This window comes from Gouania willdenowi, chromosome 11, assembly GCF_900634775.1.
Source record: "Gouania willdenowi chromosome 11, fGouWil2.1, whole genome shotgun sequence".
In the NCBI taxonomy this organism is placed as follows: domain Eukaryota; kingdom Metazoa; phylum Chordata; class Actinopteri; order Blenniiformes; family Gobiesocidae; genus Gouania; species Gouania willdenowi.
Window position 1 is genome coordinate 26,669,593 of NC_041054.1, and position 22,924 is coordinate 26,692,516.

At 38.7% G+C, this 22,924-nt stretch overlaps 1 protein-coding gene across 1 annotated transcript in view; it reads left to right on the top strand.

Annotated features, from left to right (window-relative positions):
• LOC114471970 (retinoic acid receptor beta-like) overlaps positions 1–22,924 on the top strand; it is a 128,129-nt gene that overhangs the window by 51,309 nt on the left and 53,896 nt on the right. The window contains exon 3 of the mRNA XM_028460976.1: positions 37–178. Coding sequence (XP_028316777.1) covers positions 37–178 — 142 coding nt within the window. The remainder of the gene's footprint in view (positions 1–36; positions 179–22,924) is intronic.

The window sequence follows — 22,924 nt, forward strand, 5'->3', positions numbered from 1 at the left end:
GAACCTCTGCTGTCTGTCTGCTCTGTGTCTCCTTAGGGTTTTTTCCGCCGAAGCATCCAGAAAAATATGGTGTACACGTGTCACCGGGACAAGAACTGCATTATCAACAAGGTGACGAGGAACCGGTGTCAGTACTGCCGCCTGCAGAAGTGCTTTTCAGTCGGAATGTCCAAAGAGTGTAAGTTTCTTCTGTTGACGTGAAAGGATGTGAAATATTGTGCATTGATCAGCATTAGAGATCATGGGTTTGAGTCCTGCTAGTGGCCTTTCTGGGTTCTCTGTCCAACTGGAATCCTACTCACTATTTACTGTTCCAGTATAATAATATTACAGGCTTGTGTTTCTTAGTAAGTAAATCTCTAATTGACTACATTCATAGTACCATAGTCATTTGGCAGTGAAAATAGAAATAAACGTATATACTATGGATGGAAAAAATATCGATTCACTATCTCTCATTTTTTTTCTTCTTTTTTTTGTAGCGATATTGAAAATCAATTATTCTCCCCAGAATCAACTTATATTATTATTATCATGTGCATTGTTGGGTCATAGATTAACACTACCTGTAGTGCAGTGCACTTTCATGTGCCGTGTAAATGTCAGAGCAACTGATTGACTTGTGATGTGCATTGTGTTTTGGAACTATGACTCATATACAATGTTGGGGGTAAAGGTGCGTTCACACCAAAAGTCGACTTCAGCAACTCTGGCAACTAGATTACATTCAAAATCAATGTAAATGTCAAGCAACCCCCTTCAAGAGACGCGACTTGCGCAATTTCATTGACTCAATCGTGCACCCTGAGTCGCTGGAAGTCACTCAAAGTTGAAAATTTTGAACTTTTCAAGCGACTTTGAGTTTGTTGCAACATCCAATCAACAATGAGTTTCTCCCTACGTCACTCCCCTGGTCATCACTTTCTGCGGCTGCAGCGAGAGGGCTGTACACTTCTTTACCTTGCTGGGGCCAAAAATGAAAGTGGCATACTCCTTGAATAAGCCTTTTAAATTCAAAGTATATTTTGAGTGAACTCATCCTTTAGTAATTCTGTAAGTTAAGCATTTAAACCGTAAATACAAGTGGTGCTGTTTATGATAAGTACTGTGAACCTGTGGCCGTAGAAGAAGTGTGCAGCCCTCTCAGTGCAGCAGCCCTCTCAGCTGCCCCCGGCTCTGCAGACACATACTATTCCCTGGTCGTCGCCATGAAGTGATGAAGCAGTCAAAAAGCATGACTGTTCAAGCGACTCATCACTATTTAAGCAACTAACCATAACATGTTATAAAGTAACACGTGAGTGATTGTCGACAAAATTAACACTGGCAGAGTGAGGTGATATCACGGAGAATACTGGGAACTAACTAGAACAAAAACAACAAAAGTAGTGCATGGCACGAATAAAGAAAAAAGCTGATAAAAGCAAGCAAGATCGTTTCAAAGCTACAGCAATAACAATGCCTTAATGTTTTTAGGTGCTTGTGTGTTACTGTTATTGATCGTCACACTTTATTGAGACTATAATATTGATATGCAGCAACAGGAAATTCTTGGTATTAAAATAATCAAATGAGTGACAAGAGGTTTTCATTTAGCTGCTTCAGGTTAAGGACAGTGTGTTGTTGAACACTGGGCCAGAACAAGTGTGGGAAAGACCGATTATAGAGACTGTATTCAGCCTTGTTTACAGTACACAGTGAAAAATGAGTTTCCAGTATTAGGCTGTGAGGAGAGAATGGGGTATTAAATGCAAATGAAGTGTGAATGCAAATGATCTGAGGCTGTGAAACTGCACATTATGTTTTAAATTAGACTCTGACCCAGATTTTATATTTGCTTTTGGTTATCTCATTTGTACAGAGTTTTCTACTTTTCACATTAGAAATAAAACAGAGCCACATGATGCGTTTCTATATCATTGCATTAGTGTGTAAATAGGCAGTGGTATGCACTATGTTAGACTATAAAAATTAGGCTAATGCTGTCCAATGATACATGGGCAACTGGTGGGCTGTGGGCCACAATACAAAAAGTAACACAAAGTAAAAACAACAAGACACAAAAAGGTTTCAAAAATACACAAAATGACTCATGAAACACACAAAATGACCACAGACACACAAAACAACCACTTAAACAGATAACATGTCCACAAAACACACACAAATGACTCCAAAGACACACAAAATGCCAGCAAAATGACAGAAAAATACACAAAACAAGAAAAACAAATAACAACAAATGATTATTTTGAGTATGTGTTATTACTGTGAAGTGTGATATCACCATCAGCACCTATAGAGGATTTACTGTATTTACAATAGTTATCTTTATTCTTTTCATTGACAGCTGCATTCTTACACTTAAAAAATCAAATTTAATGTGGAAGTAATCCAAGTAATCAGACTATGGTACTTATATTGAGTAGTGTAAGGGATTACATTACAAATTACATTTTTGGGCATGCAATCTGTTATCTGTAACTGATTACATTTTGAAAATAACCTTCTTAACACTGGTTGTTGATAAGATCTGAGCGAGTGTAAAAGTCCCGCCTCCTGACCAATCAGTTCTCTTGGTAAATGACCTGCCCATTGTTAGAAGATCCTGGTTGGTGCAGGTCTGATAGCTGCATTTAGGAAAGAAAGATTATTTTAGTCGGATCACTTTAGACAAATTGTTTTATTTAGCATGCAGTTTAGGTTTAAGGCTCTGGTATAGGACCTCTTTGCCCTGCGTGGAAAGTGGAAAATTAACAACACATAAAATTAGTTTAACTATCAATCAATCAATCAATCTTTATTTGTATAGCGCCAAATCATAACCAATGGTATCTCAAGGCACTTTACAGTAGAGCAGTCTTAAGTACGGACTCTTCATTTTATGGATACACACATATGCATATATACGTATATACACATACATATGTATCCCACACCCAACATGAATTCATCATGGTGGCAAGGAAAACCTTCTGTTAAGCAGCAGGAACCTTGTGTGGATCCCATTCCTATGATGAACAGCCATCCACGTTATGCTGTGTTGGGTGTGTGCAGAGGAAAGGGTGGAGACAGAGCTGTTGAGACTCTGTAACTCCACACTAAGGATCCCACGGACCTGCAAGACAAAAGCCAGAAGGAGTACAGGAGCAAACACACAAGGGAAGAAGCAGACATAGAGGGAGTGTTTGAGAGAGGAATGGGACCCTCTCCGGTCCCTCTCTAACCTAAATGACTTCTCTCTTAACGCCCTCTCCAACCTCTCTCCAACCAAGCATGCCAGACCCCCCCCCCCCCGGCAGTCTATGCCTATTGCATCTTAATTATGAGCTATGAGCTGGTTCCTAACTAAAAGCTTTACCAAAGAGGAATGTTTTGAGCCTAACCTTAAAGGTAGAGAGGGTGTCTGCCCCCCGAACCGTGGTTGGTAGATGGTTCCAGAGAAGTGGGGCCTGATAACTGAAAGCTCTTCCTCCTATACTACTTTTAGAGACAAATGGAACAACGAGTAGTCCAGCATTTTGAGAGCGTAGTGTTCTGGGGGGATTGTATGGCACTACAAGCTCCTTGAGATAGGCTGGTGCCTGTCCATTTAGGGCTTTATAAGTGAGAAGAATAATCTTGAATTCTATTCTATATTTTATGGGAAGCCAATGCAGAGAGGCTAATACAGGAGTAATGTGATCTCTTCTCCTAGTTTTAGTCAGTACACGTGCTGCAGCATTTTGAACCAGCTGAAGTGTCTTAAGCGACTTGCTCGGGCAGCCTGCTAAAAGAGAATTACAATAATCCAGTCTAGAGGTAACAAAAGCATGGACTAGTTTTTCGGCGTCACCCTGAGACAGGATAGATCTGATTTTAGCAATGTTACGGAGATGAAAGAAGGCAGTTCTTGAAGTTTGTTTTATGTGAGAGTTGAAGGATAAGTCCTGATCAAATAGAACCCCAAGGTTTCTAACAGTTGTGCTTCGTGCCAGAGTAATGCCATCTAGGGCAGTTAGGCTAGCATAGGTTTCTCTAAGGTGTTGTGGGCCCAGTACAATGACCTCAGTCTTGTCTGAGTTGAGAAGAAGAAAATTTTGGTCCATCCAGGCCCTAATGTCCTTTAGACAGGCCTCAAGTTTAGATAGCTGATTTGTCTCACCTGGCTTCATTGATACATACAGTTGGGTATCATCAGCATAGCAGTGAAAGTTAACAGAGTATTTTCTCATAACATTACCAAGGGGGAGCATATAGATACAGAAGAGGATTGGACCTAGCACAGAGCCCTGAGGAACCCCGTAGCTTACTTTAGTGTACACAGAAGACCTATTATTCACGTGTACAAACTGGTACCTATCAGATAGGTAGGACTTAAACCAGTTTAGGGCAGTCCCTGTGATTCCAAGTAATTTCTCTAATCTCTCTAGTAGAATATAGTGATCTATAGTGTCAAAAGCTGCACTAAGATCTAATAAAACCAGCACTGAGAGTCGTCCTTCATCTGAAGCCCAGAGTAGATCATTATTTACTTTAACTAAAGCAGTCTCTGTGCTGTGTTGAGCTCTAAAACCTGACTGGAAGTCCTCGAACAGGCTGTTGTTTTGAAGAAATTCACAGAGCTGAGCCGCCACAACTTTCTCAAGAATCTTTGAAATAAAAGGAAGATTAGATATAGGCCTGTAGTTTGCTAAAGTGCTGGAATCAAGAGTAGGTTTTTTGAGAAGGGGTTTGATTACAGCTACTTTAAAGGACTGTGGCACATAGCCTATTGATAGGGATATATTTATTGTCTCCAACAAAGATGGGCAGACCAGGGGAACAACTTCTTTAAACAGCTTAGTTGGTTTGGAGGATGAAATAATAGAGTTAAGTTCCTGAAGTCCTATATGTGTGAAACAGTTTAGGTTAGGCCTATTTACATTTAATGGTACAGCAGGCCCAGGTGAAGGCAGGGAGTGGCTAATTTTATCTCTAATCTTATGAATTTTATCGTTAAAAAATGTCATAAAGTCCTCACAGCTGAGGGCTAGAGGAATCATGGGCTCAATAGAGCTCTGACTTTGTGTTAGCCTGGCTACAGTGCTGAAAAGGTACCTCGGATTATTTTTATTTTCTTCAATTAGTGAGGAATAGTATGTAGATCGACTATGTCGTAAGGCTGTCATGTATTTACTATGGCTTTCTTGCCAGAGTATTCGTGACTCCTCTGTTTTATTGGAGCGCCACATTCTCTCTAATTTACGGGTTGTTTGCTTGAGTGTGTGAGTTTCAGAGCTAAACCACGGAGCTTTCCTCTGACGTTTAATAGTTTTTTCCCTCAATGGGGCAATTGAGTCCAAGGTGGATTTTAGCAGACTAGCAGAGCTATCGACAAGCAGATCCAGTTGAGAGGGGTTATAATTAATATCATAGTTATTTATTGGATGGTGCACTGAGTTTAAGGCAGCAGGAATGGCCTCTTTAAATTTAGACACAGCACTATTGGACAGATTTCTACTCCTAACTATTTTATTGCACAGTGCGAGATCCTCTAGGATAATGTTAAAAGATATTAAAAAGTGATCTGATAGCAGAGGATTTTCAGGGTAGACTTTTAGTTCATTAATATCAAGGCCATATGTTAGAACAAGATCAAGAGTATGATTTAAAAGATGAGTAGCTGCATTAATAGTTTGAAAAAAAGCCAACTGAGTCTATTAGGGACATAAAGGCTGAGCTCAGGCTATCACTATCTTTGTCCACATGGATATTAAAATATCCTACTATCAGTATTTTATCAGAACTGAGGACTAAGTTTGATATAAACTCAGAGAATTCTGATAGAAATTCAGAATAAGGGCCTGGAGGACGGTAAATTATCGCAAATAAGACTGGCTGGCAGGTTTTTGATTTGGTATGAGATAAATTTAGAACCAGGCTTTCAAAGGAAGTGTAACTGGCCTTTGGTTTAGGATAGATTAGGAGAGAGGAATGATAAATAGCTGCTACACCACCTCCACGGCCTATGTCTCGTGGCATATGAGTATTTAAATGACTGGGAGGAGTGGCTTCATTTAAACTAACATATTCATCTTGATACAGCCATGTTTCAGTTAAACAGAATAAATCAAAGTTATTTTCTGAGATAAGGTCATTTACTAGTAGAGATTTGGATCTCAGTGATCTAATATTTAATAGAGCACATCTAATGGTTTTATGTTTTGGTGTTTCTAGATTTGAGATTTTAATTTTTTTCAGATTTTTATAATTGATAGCTCTTTTATTTGATTTTATGTTAAAATCATTGTGAAATATGGGTCGAGGGACAGACACCGTCTCCATAAAATAATATTCACCACCATCACAACAGTTGCCATGGCGATGAACACAGCTATCATAGTAGCAATGGGAGGGAAACTGTCCTAAGGCAAGCGCAGAGGGGCGTGGAGGACTCCACCTCTGTAACATGGTCTCATTCATGAGATGTCATAACAGTGACTGTGCCATGTTTTCTGATAGTAGAGATGCTCCCTCCAAAGTAGGATGGATACCATCTCTTCCTATCAGGTCGGTTTTCCCCAGAAGGATCTCCAATTATCAATGAAGCCCACCTCGTTTTCTGGACACCACCTCGATAGCCAGCGGTTACTAGAGTAGTTGGCTATGAACTAATAATATACACGGGATGCTGGTTTGGGGAGCTTTAGGCATACACATATATATATATATATATATATATATATATATATATATATATATATATATATATATATATATATATATATATATGATGACAAATAAAAATAGGTGAATTATCTTTTTAAAATATACTTTTTTTTAAAAAGTAAAAACATCTTGTTTAGTGTCTGTCTAATGTTTTTTTTTTTTTTTTTACTTTATTCATCTAAAAAAAGTGAAAGGTGAAGGTACAACGCTTTTTTTTTAAGGAAAAAAAAAGTTATTTACATTGTTCCATCATTACAAGGTTTCAAACAGTTTTAAACTACACTTCAGCCTCGAGGTGTGGAAATATATTAAAATGTGAATGAATAATAATAATAGTAAAAAGTAAATAATTCATGTAATTCAGGGTTTTTGAAAGCAAACAGGTAATTCAACATCACTTCCGGTAAATAAAAAAATTCACTTCCGGTATGTTCTAACCGTACTAGCAACCATAGCAACGGGATAAAGCATGATGAGTGTTTGTCGAAACGAACAAACTACAGATCCTATACATAAACCGAATGGACAATGTGAAAGTTAGGGGAACATTTCTCACTAGAAATGTCAAAACAATTCTAAAGCCACAATCTACCTTGAAATATGTCTAACGTCAGCCCGTTGAAAAGTCTGGGTGGAAAAAACTATAAGAATTAGGGATGTAACGATAAATTGTAAGGCAGTTCAAAATCAATTCATAGGTATCACGATTCACATTGATACTGTGAAAATTGAATCGCAGTACTTTTTTTAACCAGCAGAGGACTATCTAGAAGTGTTGGTGGCGGGCGGAATCTGCTATTACTTTCTTTCTGGCTGCCTTCTACTTTTAAACATGTTCATAAATGATTCCTTACCTCTTTAGCACCAAAAAATATCTGTAATATTACGTGAATATCTGTAAAAGTCATGTTTTTCTATTAGCTCTGTCTGCTAGCATAGCATCTCTTCTTCACTGCAAGATATCTGCATGCCAACCGACCACTGGGTTACCAGCGCCCTCTGCTGGTCCAAACAAATATCTAATGTAAATACAGTGAAATTACTTCTTTTTTTTTTAAAGTCCAATTGTTAAGGCACAAAATACATTTTCAGTTGCACTTTTAAAAAGAACTATTATGCAGTTTTGTATTGTTTACTATATAACCAGAATTTAAATAATAGGCTTCTTCTTCATTTGTAAAAAAAAAAAAAAAAAGGACTTGATTTATATAGCGCTTTATCACCACACTGAAGCAGTCTCAAAGTACTTTACATATCAGCTCATTCACCCAATCACTCTCACACACCAGTGGGACAGGACTGCCATGCAAGGCGCTAGTCGACCACAGGGAGTAACTTAGGGTTCAGTCTCTTGCCCAAGGACACTTCGACACATAGTCAGGTACTGGGATCGAACCCCCAACCTCTCGATCAGAAGACGACCCACTACCACCTGAGCCACGGTCGTATTATTCTTTTATTTATTTCATTCAATTATTTTTAGTTAAATTGCATTGTTTTGAATAGTTTATCAAGGGATTCTTTTTACAATGAAAAATAAAAGGAAAACAGTACAGTTTTTTCCCCAAAAAAATAAAGGAATATTTTTCACTCATCATTTTTCTACAGTCCCATTTTGTAAAATAAATCGTGAGAGAATGGTATCGTGAACCCAGTATCGTGAATCGAATCGTATCGGGAGTTCATTGAATCGTTACATCCCTAATAAGAATCTTACGCTGTAAAGAGCATCATACCTAAAATGCTTACAATATTGCTTGTGGAGAAATGTTGCTATTACATATTTTGTTGTTCGACTGGGTTGTACATTTTAATGTTGATTTAGCCAGGCCAGATCACACATAGTGTGTACATCTAGCTTTGTCTGAGCCAATTGGGGGGCACACCAGGCTGGATGGCGCTGCCTCGGATGAGCGACCTTGTGGAATGACACACAAGTGGGTTTCAGCTTGGTGGAGTCCATGCTCACCCACAAAGACTGCAGGGCTGACAGATTGAGTCATCTACCACACAGAGGCGGCTGGAGGCGGCCTGGAAGCTGAGCGTCAGAACCTCTTTGCGGCGGAGCTGAGGCTGGTACAGCTGCGGGGATACTGAAGCAATGTCCCTCTTCTCCGTGGCTTTCTGTGGATGGAGGTGGTGGAACAACAGTGTTGTTTTTGGTTTGAATTGTGGATTTTAATTATTCATATTTTAAAGAATCCTTCCTCAATTGTGACATAAATTGCTGTCCACAGCTTCTCTGTGTTTGTGATTGGTCTGATGCTGCAATCTCAACCGGAATTGATAAGCTGGTCATTCTTTGCTTTTGGTCAAATTTTTCAACTTGGAGGACGGGCATTGGGAGAGGGTCTTTGGCTGATTGGATCTGGCATTTCCCTGATTTATCGCAAAAAATGGATTACGTTGCAGCAATATTGGAAGCCGCTTGTCATCAATGGAAGGGGCTGAACTCGCAGAACTCTGAGATGAATTCTACCGTGATGAACTTTAAGAGGAGTGGAGAGTTGTCTCAAAGGAAATTGAAAAATTTCTTCTCTTATCTCTCTCTACAAGAGCCTAGTTTGGATTTTGCCTGTTTTACCTCTTCTTCCTACCCATTGTTTCATATTTCTCATCAAAGAAACGGAGCGCTGCCCAGTTTTGGCTGCTCCCCTGTACTCCCGTACCTGTTGCCCCATGTGATATGTTATTGTCTTTCATGTTTCTTTGTCAGGATGTATCTGAAACTGAATTGCCCCTCGGGGATAAATAAAGTTTTTTTAAACTGAATCTGTCACTGGAGCGTACACGTAGCCAGGCTGAATGTGTATATTTATCTTCGTAGTACAGCTTCTCTCTGTCAGAGAATGTTTGGTAAGGTGAAGCTAACGGAGAAATATCAAAATTTACTTATCCAGCTTCGTAGTAGTGGCCCTACAAGTTGTGCACTTTTGTAATCATACAACATGAATAACAGGATTTTAACATTTAAACATGTTCTAATCACACAAATGTTTTACTTTATTTCTGATTCCAGTTTTGAGGAACAAGTGAATTAATTGTTGACATCATCGACCATAACAGCGTATCCTGTATTTGGAAATCTTTGGCCCACACTTTTATTTAGGACCTATACTACGAAGCTTGATTTCCTATTATACGTAAATTAGCGGGATCTCCTGAGTCTTTGCTGCCGTCTGCTGGCTGCAACAGATGAGCAGCAAACGGAGGTGGTGGGGATTGCTGGACTGCATATTGCACTGAAGTCACGCAGCGGAGCAGTTTCAGTGCAGATATGCATCCAGTGGAAATCCAGGTTCAGTACATGATAATGCAGACCGCTCTTGTCGCTGGACCCTGGACATCTTACGGAGCTAAATCACCATGATAAATTAGGCTGAACAGCAGGGAGGAGAGATTCAAGGTAGAAAATGGAAGGGTGGGGAAGAGTTGATTATTATAAAGTGAGAGTGAGATGTGAAGTTGTAGGCATGAGGCTTAGGTATAATGGTGGTGGCTGTGGACAGAGGGAAGGAGTGAGTGGTAATACCTAAAACAGGTATTTGGGATCAATGTGTCTAAATTTAAGCCCACTACAAGTTTTATCCCACAGTCCAAGGCATGCCAGTGCATCGTAGACAGATGTATGTGCAAGAAACTGCCACTGAAAACCCAAGCGCTGCCCTGGACCCAATGGATGCAGCCAGGCTAGCAGAAGGATGGGGGCCAGGGAGCCCAGGCAACCCCCTCCGGCCGAGCAGCCCCCAGCCCAGAAGCGGATCCGCGAGGGCAAGAACCACTGGCCGCGCCCCCACACACCCACCGAGCACAAGTCCAGGAGAGGCCCCTGCATGGGTAAGGCCCCATTGCGCTCCCCCATCCCACCCCCGGCAGATGCCACACACCACACACCGGCCCACGCAGTCTACCAAGTGAGGCAAGGAATGATGGATTTTAATTCTTTATATTTTTAAAGAATGATTCCTCAATTGTGATGTAAGTTGCTCTCCACAGTTTATCTGTGTTTGTGATTGGTCTGACGCTGTAATCTCCTCCTCTGCCACTAGAGTGCGCACATATCCAGGCTGAAATCAACTCGCTTAACTTAGCAAGTTGTAATCGCAATTCGTAGGACAGCTTCTGTCTGACGGAGAATGTTTGGGTAGATGAAGCCTGCTAACGGAGATAAATCCAGGTAATAATTATCTAGCTTCGTAGTATTGGCACTTAATCTGTAGATTTAATCAAACCACATGAATGAGCCAAACAAACACCAAAGCATTGTGCGATGACATGCTCCTCGTGTGGCGAGGACACGGACCCCCGGTGTGCCGCTGTGTCCCCTGTCCTCCATCTGTTCCATTGTTATCTACCGGAGCAGTTTGTATTTCACAGGTTATTGACATCCTTTGATTGCATCAGCATTTATAGCTCAGGGCCACTTCACGCTGCATTGGCCTCAGCGGGGTGGGGCTCCATTCCTTTCCCCTGTGCTGTTTCACACCTAAGCAGAGAACATGATGTCTTGCTGTCCTCAGGCTGTCCCCCCACAGGGCTGCTGATGATAAGTAGAACAGAAGGTGATGCCATGGCATCCTTTGCTTTCCACTCCAAAAATATCGACAGGTGATAGTCCAACTCCGTAAATGAAATGCTCTTTTGTGTCCATATTTTGTTTGATTTTTTTATTGGATCAGGAATGCAGCATGAAAATGAGTTAAACAATAAAATTCATACTACTTGTAATGACATAGGCAGAGAGTACAGAGCAGTGATGAACCACTGACAGGTGAACACTAAACTTATCAGTGAACAATGACACTTGTAATTTCTTCCTAGCTCAGGCAGACACAAGTGGTTTCCTTTGACGGGTTTATTTGAAGCTTCTCCTCTTACTCCCTATAATTCACCGTGAAAACTAAACAACATGAATAAAATTATCAACATATGTCAAAAAATATAAATGTGGAAATCCATGGTCAGTACATGCCAATGCAGCCAATGCCGCTTGCCCACTCTTGTGACGTCATCAGCAGTCGCTGGATCCTGGACTAATCTGGCAGCCCGGACACATTTGGTACTTACACCGGCAAGTCCCATTTCTCCTTTCCTGGGGCCTCTTTTTTAAAACTATGCACTGTGCATAGGTGAGATCACTTCAGCTATTGTGAAACACAGGAAATGCATTTGCAAGATAAATATTATTGTTTAATATATATTAGTGCTGACTTTTTATCGCGTTAATTGCGATTAATTAGTCACAGAAAAATAACACAAACAAATCACCGGAGCTCTTCCATATGTTCTACCTCAATGCTAACATGTAGCAGCTAGCAGGGACAACGGCCCTGGTCTGAGCAGACAGTGTCTCCATTCCACAGTGGACCAGATGACAGGGTTCAGAGCCAAAATGAATAAGTCCATGAGTGACAAATGAACTAAGTCAGTGGATAAATGATTGTAGTGGACAGTCGACCTCTCTCGGTGGTAGAGGATGTGGGCGGGGCTAGAAGCGCTGCTACAGATAGCATCGTTTGCTATGTAGAAAGACTATTTCAAAGTAAATTCATCAGCTTCATCAGTTGCTCTGTTTATTTTATGCAACAGATATTCTAACTATTTTACACTGTTTTGCTGTTTTTTTTTTTTTAATAATCCATAATGCACATTATGTTAGCAATCAGTGATGAACCCCATTCATTGATTCAGTCACGTACCAAAATACATTCAATTTGAAAAACGTGGCTTCTCATGTCAAATATTGTTTTGAGATTAATTTAGATTAATCAAGATTAATTAAAAAGTCTCTAATTAACACATTTCTGACTAAAATTACGAACAGTGTTCATCTATCGTATAGCATATCGCTCAATTGATTATTAAATTAGTTCTGAAGGATTTTAGTGTTTGAGTTTTTTTGAACCTTTCAATATAGTCAGTGTTTCTTCATTGAGTTTCTGCCAAGCTAAAAAGCGTTGACTATCTATACTATAATGCAAGAAAGGTCTGTGTGTGTGTGTGTGCGTGCGTGGAGCGACTATCTCCCAGACGCGGTGCCTCTTCCACCTGAAACCTATTCAGCTTTTGACCTCAGAGTGTGAGGGGGGCCATCTATATCTATTTCACTACACAGATCACTTTCGGTGTGTGCCAGAGCTTCTGTGGACTTCTCTTTTGAGGAAACACTTTTTTTTACTGTTCCTTATTTGGTGATGACGTTTCAAAACGTTTATTTTCATGTTAGTTCGCTATTTAGACCGGACAGACCTCACCCGGAAGTTATTGACGGCAATGGTTGCTGTGTTCCCTGCAGCATGTGTGTGAGAGAGAACCAACAGAGGAGGTTAGAGTCCCAGGTAGAGACTCTCATACACTATCGATCACCGTCTACGTGAGATGCGTGCAGGCGTGTACACGTGTACAGGTATGTAAGCGTGAGTGCATTTAGTCCGGAACAGTCTGTGTCACGACACCCATCCATAGCACGGTAGTGACTGTAGTGTTACGCTCTGAGTCAGATCTAAGTGTTTACATGTTACGTAGACGGTGCTACGAAGGTCACCTGATTACTGCAGCTTCACTCACGATACACCTGCCATTACACCTAACTACTGAAACTAGATACGTTTAGTGAAAGTTAGACAGGCAGGTACACATGGATGGACTGGTGCGCATGAATTTAAGATAAACCTAAAATTTGTGTGTTCACACTCTTTGTACATGAGGCCACGGGTCTCTAATCTAGAAACTCGGAGGTCTTCTTTCTGTGAGGTAGAAATAGAACCACCAACCCAACACCATGCTGCCCTATGTAACGAATAATGTTATATAATGTAAATGTAATAATAATTGTTTAATATCAGACTTTAAACAAACAGACTATAAATCAATAGTAATATCAAGTCAATAGGAAAATAGGAACTCATCTGGTGGTCTGGAGATGACACCCAGTCATTATGAGGAGTCTAAGGTGTGTGCTATTTATTCACTTTGATTTTTTTTTTTTTGATGTGGTAAGCTTAAGTATTAAAAGAGAAGGCAGGGCTTTTCATTTGCTATTTTTTTAGAATTTGGTATTTGGTTTCAGTACGTAAGTAATTTTTTTATAAAGCGCTTTTCAAAGATAAAATCACAAAGTGCTGTACAGAACAGGATGGCTGTTCATCATAGGAATGGGATCCACACAAGGTTCCTGCTGCTTAACAGAAGGTTTTCCTTGCCGCCATGATGAATTCATGTTGGGTGTGGGATACATATGTATGTGTATATACGTATATATGCATATGTGTATCCATAAAATGAAGAGTTCGTCCTTAAGACTGCTCTACTGTACAGTGTCTTGAGATACCATTGATTATGATTTGGCGCTATACAAATAAAAGACTGATTGATTGATTTATTGATTGATTGATTGATTGATTGATTGATTGATTGATTGATTGATTGATTGATTGATTGATTGAACTGTGGAGAAATAATAATAATAATAATAAACAAGTGCAACAATAGCATAATCAAACATGGGTGCATATACATCATAGGAGCAGCATCATGAAAGGATAATAACAATTTAAAATCCAGTTAAAAAGAAACTTTTCTGAAAGTGAAGTCTTCAACAGTTTCCACACAGTTGAGCTCCTGGAGAGACTGGTGCAGGTTATTCCAGAGTCTGGGGGCCACATCTTGGAACGCCAGGTCTCCTAGGGTTTTAAATTTAGTTTTTGGGCTCTTTAGGAGACCCTGACCTGAAGATCGAAGTGTAGGGGCACAAGAAGTCCGAGATATATGGAGGGGCCTGGCCATGTAACACTCGGAAAGTAAGAACTAAGATTTCAAACTATATACTGTATATACTATTCAAACTTTAAACTGCGTGACCTTGGGGTTAACATATCTGACTTGTCTTGTTGCTTACGTATACTTGTTTTTGTCAGCTAGATTTGGTCAAGATCAGATCAGAACTTCTTTGTCCTTGTCCCAGAAAAGAGGCCCGGAAGTTGAAAGGACCTCCATCCAGGTCTGAACTATATAGGGATAATTAATGTAAGGTTATTTAATATACAAGGATTTTGATTATGTCTTAAAGACACAATAAATAGGAATACTCCACACTGACATTTAACACTAGTTTTCAAGCGAATGTAAACACTGAAAGAAGGAGCAGGAAAGAAGAAGAATAAACATTATCATTCAGTGTGTGATACTTTCTGAAGTGTTTTTGACATTAAACACTAGAGCTGGAGTCATGAACAAACCAGCAGAGATCTCCACCCACACTGCATGTTTTGTGCATTCTATTTAAGAAAGCGATCACTCTCTTTGCATTGTTGGGCTGTATCTGCTCATGCTCGCAGTCATTTGGACATGTGTTGATAATTGATTGCTCTGACTGAGGGTGTGGGTGTGAGCTTGACTTGCCAAGTCGCTGTCTCCTTAAATAACATCTTGTGGCTCGCTGGCCATGTGAGGACCTCCATCTTCACTCCACCAGTTGTGACTGTTATTGTTTCGGCAGATAACTGCCTCCAGTGTTCAGCCTGGGATGTGAACAGATTGAACAGACACAAAGTTTTAGAGAACCAATAATCAATAATGTATTGATCAAAAGCAGGAAAACCGAATATATATCATTGACGCAGCTGCGGCTCTCTATTGGCTTACAAATGAAGATTCCCAGCAGAAGCGTGGAACTCTCATTCCCACGGGTTTTGTCCAGTTGTTATCTCTCAATCATCCCACATGGCGTAAGGCATAACTTTCAGCCTTTTGTTGCAATGCGAGCAGGCTTTCACTGCTCTCTGCATTGTCTTCTGTCTTTAGCCGCCAGATGGCGTGCATTATGTTCTAAGCATGATGTTGAAACTTCACATTTGTAGCCATCTCAGTGACAGTATAAACACCCTCAAGTTTGTCTCCAAAGTTGAGTACTGAGAGAAACTAGTAGTGTATGCCAAGCCAAAAATGTGATTTTTACTTTTCGTTATTCTCTTAATTAGTATACATTCAGAGACCCCAATCATGGTCTTCATTCATTTGAATTCAGTGACCGTGAGCACTAGGGTCGGGTAGGCAGGGCATTGCATATCGTCACCACCAATGTCGACACCAATGACAATTTCATGTTTCGGCTGGCAAGTGTTATTCTAACAATATCATGATCATAAAACACCATTAAAGGAACTTAAACAATTATTTAATATAGCCTCCATACTCTCCCAACAAGATATAGCTCATTACACGGCAGCACATCCGTTGTTTGTGTTGGAAACACAGGAACACAGAAAAAATGACAACAACTCAGAACAGCTGGTTCATCCACAAAGCCAATCCTTCCTTTTGTACCATTCACTGTGAAAAGTACAAACAATTTTCTGACCTTTCCTTTGCTGAAGGACTGGTAGCTCAGGTCTTGGTCTCTCATCTTTTAAAAGCTGTCATTTTTCCTCAAAAGAAAGTTTCTTTATCTTCTCTAGCGCTGTCATCCTGCCTGTAGTGTTATTCTGCTTCGAGCTAATGCTTGTTTAGGCAGATATCTGCTGCCAGTGTTCAGCCTGGGATGTGAACAGATTTAACAGACTCAAAGTTTTAGAGAACCAATAATCAATTATTTATTTATCAAAAGCAGGAAAATGGAATACTTATCATTGACACAGCTGTGGTTCTCTATTGGCTATTTTACAAGCGTGAAGATTTCCAGCAGAACTGTCTTTCCCACATTGTCCAGTTGTTATCTCTTGATGGCATAAAGCATAACTTCCAGCCTTTTGCTGTAATGCGAGCGGCTTTCACTGCTCTCTGCATTGTCTTCTGTCTTCAGTCGCCAGATGGTGTGCACTGTGTTCTAAACTATACTATGCTGGGCTAATGCTATTGTTAGCCCAATGCTAATGCTAGGTTAATGTTAATGTTAGGTTAATGCTAATTCTACCTTAATGTTAATGCTAGATTTATGTTAATGCAAAGCTATTGCTGTCTAATGCTAATGTCACGCTAATGCTATTGCTAGGCTAATGCTAATGCTAAAACCATTTTAGATATAATATGTCAGCTGTTTTTCCACCAATTTGCACCAAATTTGATCAGACTTAACCCCGATCCCCAACATTGGGATACGCGACCTTGGGTTGCCAACCCTGGCTACTTCTTTGAACCCTAAGACGCCGCTCACAGCTTTAATTTTAGCTGTATTTTAGACCAGGTCTGGATTCGATTGATGTATAACAGAAGTCGGCAACTTTTATTACAGCGGGGCCACAAAAATGGGTTTGTTTGATCAGAGGGTCAAAGGGTGTTTATATAAATTCTATCATTCTGTGTATTTTTTGTTGTTGGCGTACTCGTTTTGAAGCATTTTGTGCATTTCTGGAATCCTTTTGTGTATTTTTCCTGTAAAATATATTTTGTATCTATAATATGTTTTTTGAAGTCATATTGTCTGTGTGTTATAATTTTGCAGGTTTGCAGAGTAATTTTTTTGTGTTTTTATAGTATTTTTGTGTAATTTTATTGTCATTTTTTATATTTTTGTATATTTTTCTGAGTAATTTTGTGTATTATTGTTGTCGCTTTGTTAATTTTTGTAGTATTTTCTGTGTTTTTCTCTTGTCTTTTTCTGTATTTTCCTGCAATGTTTAAATGCTTTTTGTTTTTTAATGTGTTTTTGCTCTTGTTTTGTATACATTTACTTTGGGGGACGTATAAAATTTGACCATGTGTCAAATTTCATAATGTTTTCATCAAGTTTTGCCTTTTGTCATTGAGGAAAAACATTAAATATTGTGAATCTGTACAGTATAATAGTAGATATTTGATGAGTAAGTTAGCAGATCTTGTGAATTTCACCTTTTTTCCTCATGATTGTCATTTTTTATCATGAATTCAGTTTTTTCTTATGCTCGTTTTCATTAAAAAAGCATAGGGCAGGATGTATGAATCAGACTCCATAGTGACACCACGGTGGTTAGTGTAACTGCAGTCATCAGCCAAGCTAGCACAGCGGCGTGCAAAAGCTGTTTGTTTATCAGCGGAGCACAGCTGATCTTGTGGATAGAGGATGGACAACCAACCGAACCCTGACGGGACCCGACAGCACAGGACGGGTCGAGTTCGGACAGATATTTAGAACTGGTGGTCGGGTTCGGTCACATAGTGTCATTTGCGCGCAGTCTGAAGTGAGTGCAGTAGCAGCCACAGCTGATGTAGCTCTGAAGAATGCACAGTGAGAGCTGTGAGTTGCGGGGCAAGGAGAATGGAGCAGAGGACAATTATAAAGGAATACATTGTTGAAACATTAATTTTACTGCACAATAGCATGGATTATCTTTATCTTTGATATATGGATTATACAAATAGATCTGATGGATCTCTTGCGTGTGTCTTGTTTGTGTTTCTTCGTGCGCTTATCTAATGTTGACATTAACAGTTTGTTAATAAAACTGGTGCTTACCACCAAAACAAACGTACAGACCCTTCAAAAATAAAAACACAAAAACAGAACCCATCTGTTTTTTACTGTTGGGTCGGACTTGGACGAGAAAATGTGGCCCAATCCGCACTCTAACTGTGACACGGTTATTTATTTACTCCTCGTTCACTGCAAGACCTGTGCACATGCCTCTGCGTACATCTGTGGACAAGTACACTCATCTACTTCATCTACTGTATATACTACTAGTGTACTAAGTATATACTTTTTGTCCACATTTTAATTCATAAAAGTATACTTTTATGAACTACGAATTTTTTATACTAGTTTACTTGTTGTTATACTTTAAGCATATTTATAAGTTTGCCTAACATATTATTTGTAGCATACTATCTATAAACTTGAAATATCCTTCATAAAGTTAACTCATTGCAGTCTACTTACTGTACATACACTAAACTGCAATGAACTTGAGCCATAATGTCAAGTCAAATGTTTCTCTGTTTTTGAGTATGTTTTTAAGGTACATAAAGTTAATGCAGTTGAGCACACAAACTGTTTACTGTAAACTTTTAAACTCCAGCACTATATGATCTTTAACATGTAAATTTATAACGGGTTATACCTCAAAGCAAATATGTGTAGTGAAAAAGTTCTATGTTCTGCTAAATTAAATGTAAGCACAATGACTTGACCTTATTCTGTACTTGGATCAAGATACTAAATATGAATACTTTTGTGGTAAAAAGAAGTAAAAAAAAAAAAGTATACTAATGTACAAGTATAAGCTTTTGTATTAAAGTACAAGTGTAAGTCTAAGTTCAATTTACTTATACTGAAAAGCATAAAGAATAGTATAAATATAATTCATTATACTTTTCTCAAGTATATAAAACATAGTATATAAAAAGTGTACTTCAAGTATACTGCCTCAGTTTTAGTATAAAAAGGTATATATGTTGTACACTTGAATAAACTACTTTATGCAAAGGGTCCCACAGTCTTACTCAAAGAGGTTTGTCAGTACACTGTGTCAGTGAAGATTAAAATGCAGGAAGTGACCTGAAATAATGCTGACTCACTGCTTCTGTGTATGACTAAGATTCACTATGGCTTGCGTTTTTTTTGTGTTTACATGATCATGGTGTATGAGACCAGTGTTTGGCATATGAGGACAGTCACCTCACCCCAGTGTGTGTGTGTGTGTGTGTGTGTGTGTGTGTGTGTGTGTGTGTGTGTGTGTGTGTGTGTGTGTGTGTGTGTGTGTGTGTGTGACCCAGTAATGGTTTATAAGGACAGAGTGAAACATACAAGGTCATACAGTAAAATACGTATGTATGTCACATCACAGTTTTACATTATTTTAAATATTGGCATAAATAAAAGCAGTTTTAGGATCAAATTTCACCATGTTTTTATCAAGATATGTCTTTTTATAGAGGAAATACAGTAAATATTGTGAATCTGTACAGTAATGTTGAGATGATATTTGATGAGTGAGTTAGCAGATCTTAGGAATTTCACCTCACGATTGTCTTTTTTTATCATAATTTAAATTTTTCATCGAATAATTTTACTTTTTTATCATGCTCGTTTTCATTAACTGTTATTTATTTATTGATAAGAAGAGGTGTGTTTGCATATTGGAGCCAATTCATAAAGGCTCGTTCATTTTGGAGAAGACTGAGAAGACTGCAGCATGGAATGAATATACATACTGTACATCTTCAAATATAAAGGAAAAGATAATTGGTTAGTAAGATGAACTGCAGGATTTTATTCTTGATCAAAAAAGCCAAACCACATAGGAGCAGTGTTGTGCTATGAAAAAATTTAACTAGTTACCGTTACTAGTTACTTCATCCACAAAGTAACTCAGTTACTATTTTGATTACTTACACCAAAAAGTAATGCATTCCTGGAAAAATTACTTTTGAGTTACTTCGAAATTGTATTATTTTTTGGTCATTAGTGTCCGTACAGCTTCATATCAGTGCTATATTAATAAAATAATCCACTGTTGATCAACTCTGTGGTGGAGGAATAGTGGTTAAGGAAGCTGTCTTGTAATCAGAGGGTCAGTGGTTTGAATCCCTCCTACCCCTACTGCTCCTGTATTAACATTGCTTTGGATAAAAGTCTCTGATAAATGAAATGTTATTGTAACCAACCCTACAGTTTCTAATATTTACATTCACTGTACTAAACTCTGCTCAGTATTAGTCTTTACAAACACCAATTTCACTCAAACACTAAGTGTTCTTTCAATACCAGTTTATTTATCTGAGACCAGCAGAAACTGAAAATGTTACAATTAATTGTGAAATAAATAACACAAAACAACCTGAATATTATTCAGAATCAAAGATCAAAAATTAAAGTAGCTTCAGCATCATAAAAACAGTTGTGTTTAGCCTTAGAATGTTCCCTTACAGCTTTAGGACAAAAACTAGCAACAATGTACAACATGAACACAAAAAACCTTCAAAAATACATAAATGAAAGCAATCTGAATTAACATTTGGAATACATTTTGACCAACTCTGCTTTACAAAAAGTGCTATAAAACAACCATAAATAATATACATATAAAGCACAAAACTGCTGCTCAAAATATGTGGTATAGTACTTACATTGGCAACATCTGGCAGGGGGACAGCCAATGTAAATCAGCCTCTGTTTTTTTATGTTCAATGTTGCACATTGTCCCATTAAAATAAAATAATTGAAATTGAAATCTGATAGCAAATGTTCTTTAGAATAGTTACATCAATATGTAAGGCTACACAAAAAATTTAAGACTTCAAATTGACCCTGTGATTAGCATCGGTTATCGCGCCAAAAAATCCTAATAGGAGCACCTCTAACATTTTTATGGGTGAGTAAGGCTCCAACACCAACAACTGCTGCATTTGCACTCAATTTTTTGTGTTGTCTTACAACAGCTTGTGTTTGTCAAGTTTCGTATTCTTCCTCAACATGCCAAACTTGAAAGGCCTAGAAAATGCAGATAACTCAGTTCCTTTTCCTTTTCTTTTTTGAATTAATTTTGTTAATTCAGAAGGAGGTTCAGTTTCAGGTTCATAATCTTAACAAATCATAAAGGAAAAACACAATTACTATAATATTAGCTTTCATAAACAATAAGAAACAAAAATAAACAATCCATTCAAGAAGCACGTTTACTATTACTTCACATGCTGTTAGAGATTTTCCTCATGCAGCCCCATACGTCAGTGGAGAGAGTAGACAGGAGTCCAGGATGTCTTGCATTGAAAAGGTTTATTTACTTGATCAAGAAGTGAATGAATCATCAGTACACATTATGTTCTGATGCTCCCTTCAATTCTGAAGTGTCTGTCCTCTGGGGACACAGCTCACAGATAATGCCATAGGTTTGAGTCATGCCCAAATATGGGCCGGTCCAACACATTTACAATATACAGAATTTAGTCTACTGGTCTATAGACTAAACATTACTTCGATGCCAATCAGGATCTTCTAAACACAAGGTTTGGCGTGGCCTTGTCATGACTGCAAAGCCTAGATTGTCCCAGCAGGGCTTGAGACTGTGACCAAAATGGTCGCATATGCGAGTATATTTTCAATGTGTGCGAGTAAAAAATTTCTCTGGTCGCATCTGTGCGAGTTTGTATAGGGTGACGTTATTTTATACGGTGTGGCTGAGTGCTTTGTCACGTCCCACAGAGTGCACTTCTCTTTCTCTCTTTCTTCGCGCTGCGGGATTACCGTAAAACCATCTATGACCGAGGATTTTGAAGTGACGGCTGGCTTGACCGCAGTGCTGCAACTTTGCTGTGGGTAATGTAACGGTGAATGCACCGAGTATAAACACCATTGTGCTCCTTTGGAGTGCGCACGGTCCGCGAACGGAGCCAGGAATAACGAGTCCTTCACTGAGAGTTCGCTCACGTTGAGGGCAGAAGTAAAAAGGAAGAACGTGTTGAGCTCAGTGATAGAACGTACACCCTCATCAGAATCATCATGGAGGGACCAGAACTGATGGACTATGATGCCAGGCCAGATGTTGAGCTGTGGTTCTCCCAGAGCAAGGGTCTGCAACCTGCGGTGCTGGGGCCTAATGTGGCCCTTTGACTCTTTTGCAATGGCTCCCTATAGCTTTAAAAAAAACTGTTGAAATAAAGTTCTTTTTTACAGAGGCTATTAATGATAAATGACAAATAAAATCAAGATATAACAATTTGTTAACTTAAAATAAATCACATTGTGCAATGACTGAGTTTTAAATGTGTTATCAAATTCAATTTTTCTTTTTGTAGCCTTTCAAATACATGAACTAAAAAAACTTTTATAACATTGTATATAACATTGTGTTCATGTAAACTGAGATGTGTAAGAATATGAAGATGCAAGATACTGTTTTATTTCTTGATGTCAATTTATTTTGTTGTGAACTATTTTTAAGTTGCCATTTACATGATCAATATAAATCACATCAAATGAAATCAAACATTATTCTATGTAATTTTAACTGTATATAATTTAATACACTGTATTGTCTTCATTGAGAAGGTATTTTTTGGCTCCAGGAGGACTTTAATCCAGGTGAGATGAGGTCAAATGGTTCCTTGTAGAGTAAAGGTTGCAGACCCCTGACCAGGGGAAGAGGGTTAGGAGACCCCACTATAAGAGCTCTGAATTTAATTCCATGGGGTAAAGCAATGCAGATGCTAAGTTGGTTATGCTACTTTTAACTTAATTCAAGTACAGCATTTCTGCAAAATAAAAAAACAGAATACATGTAACCTGTTGTTATGATTTGCTGTTATTTTTTTTAAAAAAGTT